Source organism: Platalea leucorodia (assembly GCF_965183815.1).
Source record: "Platalea leucorodia genome assembly, chromosome: 4".
Classification (NCBI taxonomy): domain Eukaryota; kingdom Metazoa; phylum Chordata; class Aves; order Pelecaniformes; family Threskiornithidae; genus Platalea; species Platalea leucorodia.
In genome coordinates this window covers 37,805,414-37,819,398 of record NC_138826.1, presented here as the reverse complement: position 1 = coordinate 37,819,398, position 13,985 = coordinate 37,805,414, and the positions used below count along the sequence as shown (strand labels likewise).

At 48.0% G+C, this 13,985-nt stretch overlaps 1 protein-coding gene across 2 annotated transcripts in view; it reads left to right on the top strand.

The window, feature by feature from the left end:
* Positions 1–13,985, top strand: part of CDH23 (cadherin related 23) — a gene marked incomplete at both ends in the record, with an annotated part of 203,247 nt that overhangs the window by 84,219 nt on the left and 105,043 nt on the right. The window contains 3 exons of one of the 2 annotated variants that reach the window (XM_082310705.1): positions 3,077–3,271; positions 6,473–6,601; positions 13,627–13,705. In XM_082310705.1, the coding sequence (XP_082166831.1) occupies positions 3,077–3,271; positions 6,473–6,601; positions 13,627–13,705 (403 nt within the window). Of the gene's footprint in view, positions 1–3,076; positions 3,272–6,472; positions 6,602–13,626; positions 13,706–13,985 lie in introns of those variants that run through there. The other variant, XM_082310706.1, reaches the window with a different exon arrangement.

Genomic DNA, 13,985 nt, shown 5'->3' with positions numbered 1-13,985 from the left:
AAATTTTCCCACTGACCTGTGCACTTTGGGCAATATCAGAGATTTCCCCCTCTGTGACCACGCTGTTCTGCTTCAAGCTCCTGTAATGCTCCTCCTATTGCCTGGGAGCCCTTCTGCTCCCCTCCTAAATTCCCCAGCACCCATGTACTTGCTGATGCCCACTGCCCTCAGCTGCGGTCCTGCCCTGGGGTCCCTCACAGCCCCTTGGATGCTTTGGTGTAGATGCGAGTGACTCTTTTCCAGGGCCAGCCAGACCTTTGTCTAGAGCTGATACCCCACTTTTATGGCTTTTGCTATCCCAGCCAATGAAGGGACCTGCTCAGCAAAGCTGTAAAATAAGGATAAAAATACAGTAATTGCCAAGTCAGAACTCGGGCGGTGTCTGTGGGGGGTGGAGCTCATAGCGCCAAAGCTGGTGACCTCCGTGTCCCTCCAGGCAGCTTCTCCTTTGGAAGGACGAGGAGATGAACTCTCTTCAAAGCTGTTTTGGGGCTTTTGTATGAAATACAATGCCAGGGAAATCAAGCTCTCCTCTTTCACAGCCAGCGGAGCAGCCCCATAATCACGGGCGACCAGAGCGGATTTGCATGTTAAAAGGAGTGGCTAGGGACACTTAAAAAGAAGAGGAAACATATTCATCAAGTCTAGCTTTATCCTTATGAATAGTATTATTCCTGGGGACAATATACCCCAGACCTCATCGGTGTGACCCTGCATCTACTCTTTTGCTGCCTCTCCCCTCCTCCGCCTATTAATGGTTAATTTGTAATGCTCTTCATCCTGACATTGATACCCCAGGTGGCTCTGGGGGAGGAATTTGAGAAGGCAGTTGCTGGAGCACGTGGACCTCGGCGGTCAAAGCAGTGCCCTGGCAGCAGCGAGGGGAGGGCTGTGGGATGCTCCGGGGCTGCTCACAGCTGATGATGGATGGCTCGGGGAAGGCAGGCAGCCCAAAGAGGGAAGGGGAGATGCTCTAGTCCTGTCTGAGAAATTGTCTTGGGAGTTCTCAGAAAGCAAACACCCCCATGAAGGGCTTCTCCACCCCAACATGCCTCCTGAACTGATCGAATCCCGGTTCCCCAGCTCTCCAAATGTACGAGCCAGGCTTGACGTGGTGTGTGCGTGGCACAAAGTCAAGTGCTTACATGGCAGCAGGGCAGATCTGGGTTAAGCATGCCAGAAAATGAGCAGTTTTAAGGCAAAGGGTAGGAAACTGCTAGGACAAATGGGCTGGGAGGCTTTAAGGAGGGGAATGATTTAGATGTAGCATGGGGACAGGTTTCTTTTTTTGAGGTCCCTTCTAGCTATATCTTTTATGCTTTTACGATTGCTGATCACAAAAAAACTTGAAGGTGCTTTAAAAAATAATCTTTGGGCCATGCCCTGGGAGGCTTTCTTTAGCAGCTTGATTTAGAGAGGGGAAAAAAAGAAAGCAAATGAAAAATCTAGGTGGGAACCACAACCTCTCACACCTCTGTAGAAGTGCCACTGAAGTAAGGAAACGAGTTTTGCTCGAGCCCAAGGCCAGCTTAGATGTCAGTGTCCCTGCGATGCCGTGTGATTGGGTGCAAGGGCAGGGAGGCGTGAGGGACATCTGCGGATGAGGGTGTGAGAGCACACCATGCATGCTCAGCGCTGCTTTTGGGACCCCGAATGTGAGTTACGGGATGTGCCCTGGGTTTCCCGCTCTGCCTGACCATACTTGCAGCAAATCCTGCCACCTGCCTTGGAGGCAGGTTTCTGCTTGCCTTAGCCTTGCTGGGGCAATTCAGATGCTTTCGTTCTTTTCTGGTGCCATCACCCGGTATTGAACCAGTTAAATCAGATCTCGGAGCGTGGAGTCCTGGTTTCTCATGCTTTCTAGCGGAGGTGGTGTCCTGGGACAGCCTTGCTGAAGCCCTGCCATGGTTTGCTACAAGCTTTGTGGTTCCCCAAAAAAACTGAAAATGGCTCAGTTGGTTGCTCAGCTTTGGCCGAGGATTTGCAGGAGGAGCTCCACTTGGAAGCAGTGCCCCATCTTCTAAGCTCTGCATCTCCTCAGGTCTCCTTTCCACCTTCTCAGCACTTCATGATACTTCTCTATGAGCTGAGGATTAATAACAAATTAAGTTAACAATAAAACGCAGAGGCTTGGGAAGAGGTTTGCAGAAATAATCCCTATTACCGGAACTGGCCATAACCAGCTGCTGCTGTGTCTCACTTCTGACCTTTGTTATCTGGCTTCCAAATTTTAGCTCTTCATCAACCGTTAACGTGGCTGCGAACGTGTTACAAACATAGGGACTTGCCCAAGCAGTCGTGATCTGTGCATACCTGCAGCCTGGGTCCCCAGCAAAGGCTTTTTGCTTGCAGTCTGTGCTTCTGCCTTTAGAGAGACAAGAATATGCATTTAAGATTTGCATAGGAACATGCAGCTGTTCCACCAAAAATGGATAATTGTTCTCCCTGCTGTGAAGTTAAACAATAAGAAGTGCCAAACTGCATTTGCCATTGCTGATTTTGTGCACTCAGCTGCATATTTTATGCATGTAGATTAATTCCAGATTTATGACGATTTAACTGTTAATGCCTGCCTTAATCGGGCCAGGTTCTAGTTGCTGTGGAAACTATAACTTTAAATTTTACGTAAAGTTCTGTGTTGCATTTAATGCTTTTTTTTTTTTTTTTTGAGGCTCTGTCATATTTAATGCCTTATGGTGAAAACAGAGAGGGAATCAGCGTTGAAAATAAAAGTGCCTTTGGGCAGAAAACAAGTTTCAGCAGAGAGAGTAATTTTCCTGGAAAGTTGTGATGTCTGGGAAAATAAGGGTTTGTGATAGAGTGCCATCTTGACCACTGCTGTATAACTATTATTATAAGTGTGTAACAACTATTATAGCTGCTGCAATACTGTAATAAAGAAAACAGCTGTATAACTTATAAATGTCCTGAAAACATAGGACTGATGTTCTTGGGTCTCTAGATATTCCTTTTGGTGGGCAAAGGAAATTGCTGATGTGCATTTGATGGGAAAATAGGCTGATGCACAATTTTACAGATTTTTTTTTTTATTTTTTTTTTTTTTTTTTATTTCTAGAATACACCAGTGGGCACTCCGATTTTCATAGTGAATGCCACGGATCCGGACCAGGGTGCAGGAGGCAGTGTGCTTTACTCCTTCCAGCCTCCTTCCAATTTCTTTGCCATCGACAGTGGCCGTGGCATCGTGTCGGTGATACGGGAGCTAGACTATGAAGTGACTCAGGCATATCAGCTCCAGGTCAACGCAACGGTGAGTCTGATCCTGGCTGCTGCAGGGGAGGAGGCATTTTCTGGAGGGACTGCAATGGGGAAGGTGCTGTTGCTTACTTATTTTATTGCCCTAGTCTGGCATCTTCTTGGGCACATCCAGCATTTTCCACTTAGAAAGGTATTATAGCAATGCAGTGCCTGGGTAGTTTCAAATCACTGCTCTGCAGCTCGTGGAGCACAGCTGCACCTATCTAACAGCATCAGACGTGTGTCAGGGGCTCCTGCATAAAGGTGAGCAGTTTCCTTGGTGAAGAAAGCCAGTACAGGGCATACAGACCATTAAATCCTCTGGTCTCATTCCTTGTGAATCATGGCTTATAACAGATGGATTCACCTGTATTAAACCCCCTGAGTCTCACTCAGCAAAAGCTGAGTTCAGACACCAAGAGTTAAAATTTTGGTGGACAGAGAAGGAGAAACCAAGATACTAATTACAGTTGATGCCACCATACCAGGAGGGGATCCCTGGGAGAGGTACATCCAGGTGGCCACCATGGCAAATTCATGCTCCACCTGAATGGGAAACTTCTTTCCTTGTGTCAAATCTAGTGAGAGCTTGATAGGCAGCATGTGAATGAGGAGCCCCATGCAAGCAGCCGCTCCAGATTGGTGGCTCCTTTTCCATCTCAGATGCAACATAGGAAGGTGAGATTCAGCCCTACAATACATCTGACCAACTCTGCATTCAGGAGAGAGGGAGGAAAACCCTTCTGGACCCCTCCAGGCAGCTGGCTAGAGCTCTTGAAGCATGTGATTTAATCAAGATCATTGTCTTGATGCAGAACCACAAATGTCACGAGGACGTGGAGGGCTGTGCAGGGCTGCTTTGCTCTTCACCGCCACGGAGATCGGGCGTTTGCAGACTGCAGGGCCACAGGCAAACAGCTCAACCTTTCAGCCCAATCTCTGCATGTTCAAGGCTGTGGAATTTTCCCCAGGACCTTATTTTTTCTGAAATATGCCTCATTTTATTTTAAATACTCCAGTGATAAGAGGCCTTACCCATTGTTTGTTTCCTTATCAGTCTCTGTCACCAGCACACTTTCCCAGGGCATGCTGTTGAACTATCTAGTGGGTTACAAAACATGGGACCAAACACAAGCCCTGATGGAAATGTGCTTTTCTTTCCCATGTCTGATTCTGGTTTCCTCAAGGACACAAGGATGCCATTTTGGTCCATACAGCTCCATCTAGCCCTGTATCCCCAGTGCAGTTACCAGCAGAGATAAAATGGGGGCATATTAGTACTTGCTACCGAATATGCTCCTGGCTTCTAGTGATTTCCACCTCAGGGAGTTCAAAGACTTAAATATTAGGTATCTGAACTGGGCTTGATTGCAGCTGTGGGAATACTTCCTTGTCTTGGTTGCAAGGTGCTGGTAATTTCTAGCAGAAATCCAATGAGAAACCCTGGAGCAAAGCTCAGCCCGGGAAGGAGCTACCAGCATAGCAGGAGCTGGAAGAGCAAATGCAGTTTGTTTCCTGCCTGATGAGGAGTTTGCACGGTCTAGAGTGGGAACTGGGGTGATGGTGAATTCAGGGCGGCTGCAAGGGCTGCAAGAAGAACTGTGGAGCCTTGGTTCAAGGTAGGAGCCATTTCATCTGAGGGATGTAGGCAGCAAGGGCAGAAAGAGACTGGAAAGAGCAGCATAAGAGACAGTAGGTGAGGAAACTTGAAATGTGTTTGCTTTTTCGGCGCTGTCTGTAATACTTTAACCAAAATTTACGAGATGAAGGGGAGGGGAAAAAAAACATTATCTGAAGAAACGAAAGACTTCAACCTGATAACGCTAACAGCAGAACGTGAGTCAGAAATAAGCATCCATCCAGGCCATAAGCGCTGAGGCCTGCAGGTTAAGAGGATAATGTACAAGCTGTGTTGTTGAATACGGTTTAAATTAACATTAATCTTCCGGCAATCAGTCCTTGCCGCTGTTCAGAGCCATTTTGCAGAAGTGTGCGGTAACCTCTAATAGTCGCCTTTCACCACGGTGTTTGATTAGGGGGTAAGGAGAGATTTATTTCCTTCCTTTCATGTGTTGTCTCTTTGTTCCTGCCCTTCTAGCAAAGGGCTATGGGCATTGGGGTTGCTTTTGAGCACCCATGGGATGAAGCTCCAGCGAGAAAACCGGTGGCAGCAGGGCACTGCCAGGACAAGCTGGTGACACAGTGTACTGCGGTTGTATTGGCTGCTGGAGAAAGGTCTTGCTCTGGGAAAGTGCTTGTGGCTCCATCCTGATGGGCTGTGATGGGGTGTAAGGGAGTTGATGCTCCTGCTCGGAGCATTGAAGTATTCAAGGGCTGCCACTGCTCATCCTAAGATTGCTGTGTGCTGCTTGTGACCTGCTTTGCGGAGCAGGGAGGATGGCTCCTCACCTCCCTGCAGCTGTGGAAGCAGCTTGGCTTGCCTAGAAAGGCAGCTCCTGGTTACCCCCATCCTGCAAGTCCCCATGCAAGGCGGAAGGGGAGAGATTTGCAGTTTATCGGAGCCAAAACTATTAGCCCAGTAGAAAGGAGGTTGCTATTGCGAGGACGTATCCTGTGGTTCAGGTTTCCACTCTGCCTTCTGTGCAAGAGCTGAGGCATCCTACGACACCAGGACCAGCACTTGGTGTACGTACCCTCTGCCAAAGCTCAGCAGAAAAGAATAAAGCTCCGACTGCAATGCAGCCTGCAGGGTTACAAAGAGGAATGGAAAAGCAAGGGAGATGGTGGGCTTTGTCGTATTGCAGCCGATGGAGCCCAAGCTGTGCAGAGGCGTCGGAGCTGCAGGGTATGAGATGCTCTGCTGTGATGTGCTGGTATGAAAGTCTGCTGGCAACCACACCTGGGTCTCACAGTACGGAGGTGCCCTAGGCTGTATCTGCATTAGGAAGGAATTTATATTTCGAAGTATACGTTGAAGAGTGTTGCTTCTCTTCCACCCAAAATGTGATGAAAGCTAAATTGGTGCTTGCTTTATTTTAAAGTGCTAATGTTGGAATGAAATGCGTATTGTATTTCAGCTTAGAGGGAGGTACAGTGGACAATAATTCCAGCAGGTAGCTTGAAAAAGAGGTGATTACCTGGACCATTCAGAAATTTTGATCCAGCTACAACTGTGAGAAACTTAATACTGTTGAATAATTCTATTTTTCTGATAGAAATCCTTCTTCTCCCTTCCAACCCTTGTTTTTTCAAGGATCAAGATAAAAACAAGCCACTGTCTACTCTGGCCAACCTGGCAATCACCATCACAGATGTGCAGGACATGGACCCCATCTTCATCAACCTGCCCTACAGCACGAACATCTATGAGAACTCACCTCCGGTAAGGGCTGCTGCTTCGCTCCGAGGTGCACGACCACGGTGATGCACCGGGGGCTGAGGGAGGATGGAGCAGGGTATGGGACAGAAAGCACAAGGTATCCCAAAAGACCTGGAGGAAAACCTCCTCTTTGCAGAGATATTCGTCCTTCCTTCCGTCACAGGTTTGTGTTGTTCTGCCCCAACGTTTGAAGCTTGCGTGCAAAGAGGAGCCCTGTTTCCATGCTGAAGTGCAAATGCAGGTCTGAGGCAGGGGAGATAAATCATGGGATTCAAATGGCATCCAAAGAGAGGCAAACCTTTGTCTTTCTGGAACAACATGTTTCAAGCCAGCTCCAAAACGCTTTGCCCTTTTTTAAAAATGGGAGCCTAAGCAAGGAGGTTTAGGAAGCCTGAAACCCAAATAAAATATTTTCCTAAACATTTTTTCTTAAATTTTAAAAAGGTTTTCTATTGTTCTTAGCATACAGTCACCCCGTTTCCTCCCCACAGCATTTATGCATGCCTTTTCTAATAGAAAAGTTGAAGAAAAATGTAAACGTTCCTGAAATGAGGCAGTTTTGAAAATGCCAGAATCATCAGCCATTTCAGCACTTTGAGCATTTTCCCCCAGGTTTTGCCAAATTGATCCAATCATTTTAGTTCTTCTGAAACTCGGTTTGTCAGCAAACGTGCTGTTTGTGGAAAACGTCTCCCGGTCTCTAAATACAGCAGGGCTTTTTTTTTGCCCACAGCAGACGGTGGGGAGTGTGACAGGCAGCTTCGGCTTTGGGAGCTGTTAGCTCTGCTCCCAGCAAGGGTTCCCAGGACCTTCAGCCCAAGCACCAGCCCTACTTGGCAGCATCCACCTTGCCAAGGCATCCCATAGCTTTTTCTACAGGGCAAATATTTTTGGATATGGATGGAAAAACCTTCTGTCCTAAAATCGTGGTGTGGTAGGCATCCATACTACATGTGCATCCCGTGAAGTCTCTGGTGCACTGGATCCAAAACGCCTGATGGCTCAGTTCATGCAGTGGTAGGGGGAACTCCAGCTCATTTCAGTTCATGCGTTTTTTTATTCACTTTGGAGCAAACTGCTGGCTCTGACAGAATGGGAGAGTGCTGGATCAATAGGGCTGAGTCCTACTGTCACAAATCCTGTGGTCAGACAGCACATTACCTGTCTGCCGGCCTGAAGATGGCCAAAAAATGGCTTCATGCATTACTTTCATGAAGTGAAAATTTCAATGAGTTTCAGTGCTGTTGAGATTAAGGACTGCTTCCATGGTGGGCAGTATGAGCTGCAGGGAAGAAAAAATGCTACTTAGATCACCCTTAATTGGGGTGGGGAAAGCCTTAGATGAAATTATAGAAATGGAAATCCCATGAGTATCAAAAATTATAGACTGTGCCACCTTCATGGAGTGACCTGGTATCTAGGAAAGGGGATCTCTCTCAAACTAATGATATATATTAAGGCTGGAGCGCAATGATCTCTGTGTGTTGATACACCAATCGCAATTATTCCCAGAACGTACACTGTTTGCTGTAAGCAAAGCAGCAAATAATCGCCATGTAACCTGAAATAGGAAATGAGTGAAGGAGTGCTCACCAAACTCTTAGCAGTTTTCTGATGGGTTTAGAGATTTTAATTTATTTCGGCCCCATGTAACATCTCCAAAGGCATTGAGATATCCAAGACAGATAAGTGCCACTGAAGACATGGTGAAGAAGGTGACCGCTGAACACGGGCAGTACTTGGAGTGGTATTGCTCTCTGATTTGGACCCAAAGTCCCATCCTTCACAAGAGAAATCTCCACTGCTGAAACAAGGACGTGGTTTGCTATGGCAAGCCTGGGGTTTAACATGCGCATTTTTGTCTCTCCATGGGAAGTCTTCTCATCATCTCTGCCCTACCACCTGAGGGAGCCAGCCGCAGTGCAGAGTGGAAACTGTCACCCTGCAGAATGGCTTGGTTACTGAAAGTATAACAGCAAATTTGGGTGAGGAATCTGGGCTTGGCCAACTTCTGTCCAAAAACAGGCTTCCAGGTCAAGCCAACAGGCTGCAGTGCATTTGTGGGTGATGTTTGCCCTGCCGTTGGGCTCAGTAGGTCAAAATGTGCTCGAGACATCTTATCCTAGCCCCAAGTCTACAGAGTAGAGACTTGCTGCTGCTCCACATGCCCGCTCTCCGTCTCTCTTGCCTCTCTTTTTATCTGTGGTGCACAGCATGTCTGTGTTCCTCTATCAATGTATCAGGCGAGAATACCTCATCTAAAGTGTATACATTACCTAATAAAATCCTTCTTATTTGGGATTATTGCATCAAATTTTAATTTCCTCACTTGAGTAACAGCATGTCAGGCAGCCCGTCAGTGAAGAGCCGATAGAAGGTGAAAAGAGTGGATAAACTGCAGCAAATTACCGCAAACAGATCTCTATCAGCCCTTTGACTGGAATTGACTGGAATTAAGAAGTGAGAAATAGGATTTTTTTTTTTTTTTTTTTTTTTTTCTTTCCTGTGGCAGCTTTCTGAAGCTCTCCCCCTCCTCCTCCTGCTGCAATGCTGGGCTGCGCTTTGCCTTTTAAGTCCCTAATCCTGTAAGAGAAGAAGAAGAAGAAGAAAAAGGGGTGGAGGGGCACGAGAGGGGGGAGAAGTGCCATTGTAGCTCTTATTTTTCGCAGGCCGGGATCTGGTAGCATAATTTAGAAGCATTTTGGGCACATGCTTATTCGGACACTGAGAAGAAAGAAATTTCTTATCGGGAAGAGGATGCAGTGGGGAGAGACTTTGCTGTCCCTGGAGGTGTTGTATCTTCTTTCTTGATGCTGTTTATCATCCCAGTGTGCCTCAGATGTCTCTCCCAGGGCACTCGAGTGCACCAAAGCTGCCTGCAGCTGTGGCAAAGCTTGGTGATGTATTTTTCATCCTCAGAGTCTTTTTGGGTGTCCATCCTCACAGTGTCTGTAGACTGGATAGCATTGTTGATGTTCTCCAGACAAGTTAATAGGGGCTGGAGGAGAAGGGCCATTTCCCCTTGCAGAGATGCTGTTGGTCCAATAAGCCCCTGCTTCTTCGACCTCAGGTGGTGCATGATCCAGGCAGCATCGCAGCTTCACTTTGGAGGTGAAAGAGGAAGAATCCACTTGCTAAGAGACAAGTTGAGGCCTATGAAAGTGTGCTTTATCCCACAGGGAGCCACGTGAAGGCAAGAGGGGGGACAAACCCCCTGGTGCTTGGTCCCGAGACCAGCAGTTGTATTGCCTTGCATGGTACAGATACATGTCAAATATCATTAAAAGAGTTTTAATTCTTCAGCACCGTCCCCCTCTTCAAAAACTCCTTGGGTTAAAGAAATAATGTAGAATCAGCGCTACTTTTGCCCAAGAGTCTCAATAGCTCTGAGTTAATTCTTTCTTACAATATTTCCAGCCCATCAGTGTGAACACTTTATTAAAAGCTCAGGGTTTTATTAAAAAAGGATTGATTTACCCCTGCCCCTCTTCAAAAAACCCTCAGATTTTGTTTGGATAACGTGCCATTCTTTATTTTCTTTGCCTTTTTTTTAAGCATAGGCTTTTCCAGATTATTACTTTTCTAAACCTTCTTCCTCCTTCCCTAGAGGAAGAGAGTTATTCTGTTCTGGTGCTTCGGTCTATACCCACCAACTGCATCCTTTCCTTGCAGCCACTGTTGTCTGTCATAGGCAGGTGAGTTGTTACTTGCTTTAAGAAACGCCAAGAATATTTGGGAGTTTCCAAGAGCCACAGGTTCACACCACAAATACGTGGGGTGAGCCCTGGGCAGAGCTGTTGGCACTGGAAGTCAGCTTGGGGTTTCCATGAGTAAGTGGAAGCCTTGCCGGGTATGTTTGGCTAGAGATGGTGGGAGGGTGCCCTCCAATTTAGGGGTGCAACTGGCTCCTTATGGGAGCCAGAGCACAGCATCTCCTGCCCTTGCCATGCCAAGATCTAGACAGCGAAAGGTATCTAGGTGGTCTGGTGGGATTTTGGAAGAGAAATTAGAAATAGTTGAGATGTGGTTGGTGAGATGTCAATCTTTGCCATTTTGGGATGGCTGTGATCAACAGTTTGGTTTGGTTTTGGATGTTTTCCTATTCCTAGTCTCTCCTCTCTGGTTAGTTATCTCTGCTGGCATGGTGAGCAAGATGCTTCATGTTCATCACAGGTACTAAGAGATGAGTATAGCCTGGGTGTAGCATCATGTTTTGCATCACATCGTCTCCCCATCTCATTCAGGCACATGCTGAATAAGAATATTCCTTCCTGTTGACCATGCTGAGCAATCATGCTCTGAGGCTGTCTTCATCAGTTGTTACCACTCACTACCACACCAATAATTGCCACGGGCTATGTGGATAACCCTTATGCCTATCCTGTGGCACTTGTTCAGTCTCTTCCCCAGAAGCATCAAGATTGAGCCTAAACACTGTGTGGATGCTTAGGGAGGGATCATCCATTCCTGGGAGATGGGATCTGCCAGTCTTGTGGATATTGGAAGCCTCTTGTGAAGGAGCTGAAAGGAAGGATGGAAACCAGGAGGGATGCGAAGGGGTGCCCAGGTCCCTGCCTCTGCCATGGTTCTAGGAGATTGTGTCCAGGAGTAGTAGGGAGCGCAGCCCCACTCCAGCACATGTTTCTTGATCACTGGTGAAGTGGACGGGCTGGTGAAGGGGCTCATGGAGAAGGAGGAGACACACAGGGCTGCAAGAATAGGGGGAGACCCAGTCTCAGAAAACAGCAGCGTGAAAGGCATCACCACGGGCTTGCCAAGGACTAGGTGAATCTTAGCATGCTCTTTAGCAGCCCTCATTCTTGGGATCAGATGTCTGGATACTTTCTTTCCTATGGATATCTCTATGGCATGTGCTGCTGAGATATCTGAACAAGATTTCCCCCTCCTCCCCTCACAAACTTTCCCGACTGCACCATCTGAGCTCATCCTTTTATCTCTCCTAACAGCCCTTCCCCTTGGCTTCTACGGGAGGGACCTTTCCCACAGATAAAGCATCCCCAGTGTCGGCAGGCCGATTGCTATTCTTCGGCCATCGCGGGAGCCCTGCCTTCTCCCGCAGCTGCCTTCCCTTTGAAATGTGCCGCACGGCAGGCGACACTTATCATTCTGCACCGCTCCCTCGCTTTTTGACAGGCGATGAGCGAGCTGTCAGATGGACCAAGTGCCTTCACCCACTGCCCCTGCCATGGAGGAGCTCCCGCTTCACCGGGGAGCAGAGGGGGGCTCGTGCTTGCCCCATGGGGACAGAAGATTAAAGCAGAGTGAGCTGGGGAGAGCATGCTGGATTGCATGCCTCTCCTTTTTTTCTCTGCTTTGCCTTGCTCTCCTTTCCACACCCCTTGTTGTGCTTTCCCATCTGCTCCTTTCCCACTTTTCTTGTGCTTTTTAGCTATCCTTGCTCCTTGGAAAGGACTGTTATTGTCAGTGATTTAGAGGCTCTCCGGTTGCTGCTGAGCCTCACCAGCCGAGTGCTGCTCAAAGGCCAGTGACCTGGGATTTATGGCTAATGTTCTCGGTTAATAATGTGGATTTACTTAAGGAGTCTATTGAAATGCCCTGGGAGATCAGGGAAGGGGCAGTCTGCCTGGCCCCAGGAGCCTTCTTTACAGCCGAGAGCGGCAAAGCGTCTCCATTGAGCCCGCAGGGGTACAGCTCTGAAAGCCAGGGAAGACAAGTCCCCGCTTTCCACCGGTGATGTTTCTGCAGCAACTTTCCCTTTGGCCTTCAACTGATGGATTGCAGGACAAACGCAACACTGCCATCCCACTATGCTCCCTCGTTAGATATGCAAACGCCTCTGTTGACATTTCCTTTGAGGGCAAAAAAAAAAAAAATTAAAATTGCTCCTTTTCCCACTGTTAATAAACGAATGAAAACAAGAACAGCTGAGTTGTAAATTTTTTCACACTACATTAATTATGTGCATGTGCCTGTGTTTGTATTCGCATGGGCTCACTGCAGTGCGGCGGGGGAAGTACAGCTTATGGAGTTGACATAAGCGCGTGATGTTTTTATTTAAAGAACTAAACAAGGGGTTTAGGTCACTTTTATGTTCTTCATTGGTTTTGGGGGATTCTTGGCCTCGTGGACCTTTCTGCTGGGCTACAAGAAACAGGTCTGTCCTGCAGGATAGAGGATGAGGTGGGTGAGCTGGTAGTTGCAGAAGCTTCTGCCTGTGGGCAATCCCCTGTTCTCAGCATCTGTCCAACCCTCCTCCTCCTTAAAGGTTTCAATTAAAATCTCTGCAGCTCACTTAATTAGCTATGCAGCTGGATGCCGATGGCCAGCACAAGCATCCCTTGCCTCCTGGCATGCCTTGTTTGGAGAATGCAAGGGGAGAAGAGGACCAGTGGGCAATAAAACTGGTGTAGTGACCAGTGCTGAAGGTTGTGGTTGGAGGGAATTGTTGCCTTTAGTTCTCGAGAGACTACAGAGTGAAAGTCTGTGGTGGAGGAGCGTATGCTTTTCCCTGTCAGCCAGAGCCTGTGCAGCGGTGATGCTGTGAGGAGGCATGTCCTGGCTTTGCCAATGCTGCACCTTCAGTTCCTAGTTCCTCTTCTTCGCCGAGCGCTGATAGTTGTGCTTACCACACTGACGTTGCTTCAAATCCTCTTCTGGGCAGGGGACGAGCAGCATGGGGAATGAGTCTGGTGGTGCCCTCTCCAGTCCCTGTGGACGCTTGCCCTGGTACAAACCTACTGCATGGTCAAGCTCAGCCTGCTCAGTGGTTCAGTTAGAGGACATGCCAGTCCTGCCCTTAGCATCGCCAGCCGCATGCTGGGGTGGGTTAGCAGAGTTTTGCAGCTTGCACGAGAGTGACGAGTGCTGAGCCCGAACTGCCCTGAGAAGCAGGGTTGGGACTTTTCCATGACTTGCCTTGTCCTTGGACAGGTTTTCCTAAGCATGTGGCCCACGGTAAGAGATGCAATGCCTTGGCAGGGTGCCCCAGGAGCCCCAGCAGCATTCAGCCTCGGTGGCTGTAACATGTGTCTCCTCTACATCCCCAGGGTACCACCGTGAGGATGATAACGGCAATCGACCAGGACAAGGGCCGTCCCCGGGGCATCGGCTATACCATTGTCTCGGGTAAGTCATGGGGGAACGTGGTGGGGAGCCCAGTGGGGCCGGAGGAACGAGCCCTGCAATAAGTCTTTTTACATTCTATGCCTTGGAAATCATACTTGGCTAAGTTTCTCCTCAACTGTACTGCTTGCTCTTTTGACTTGTCATTGCTAATTACCATAGCCTATTGCTACAACTGAAAGCTTTTACTCCTCTGAAAAGCGTGCTTTGCCTTTGGTGCTATCAGAGCGCGTCATTCGTGGCATCTCCCTTTCCTGGAGCAGCGGAGGTCATTTCTAACAAA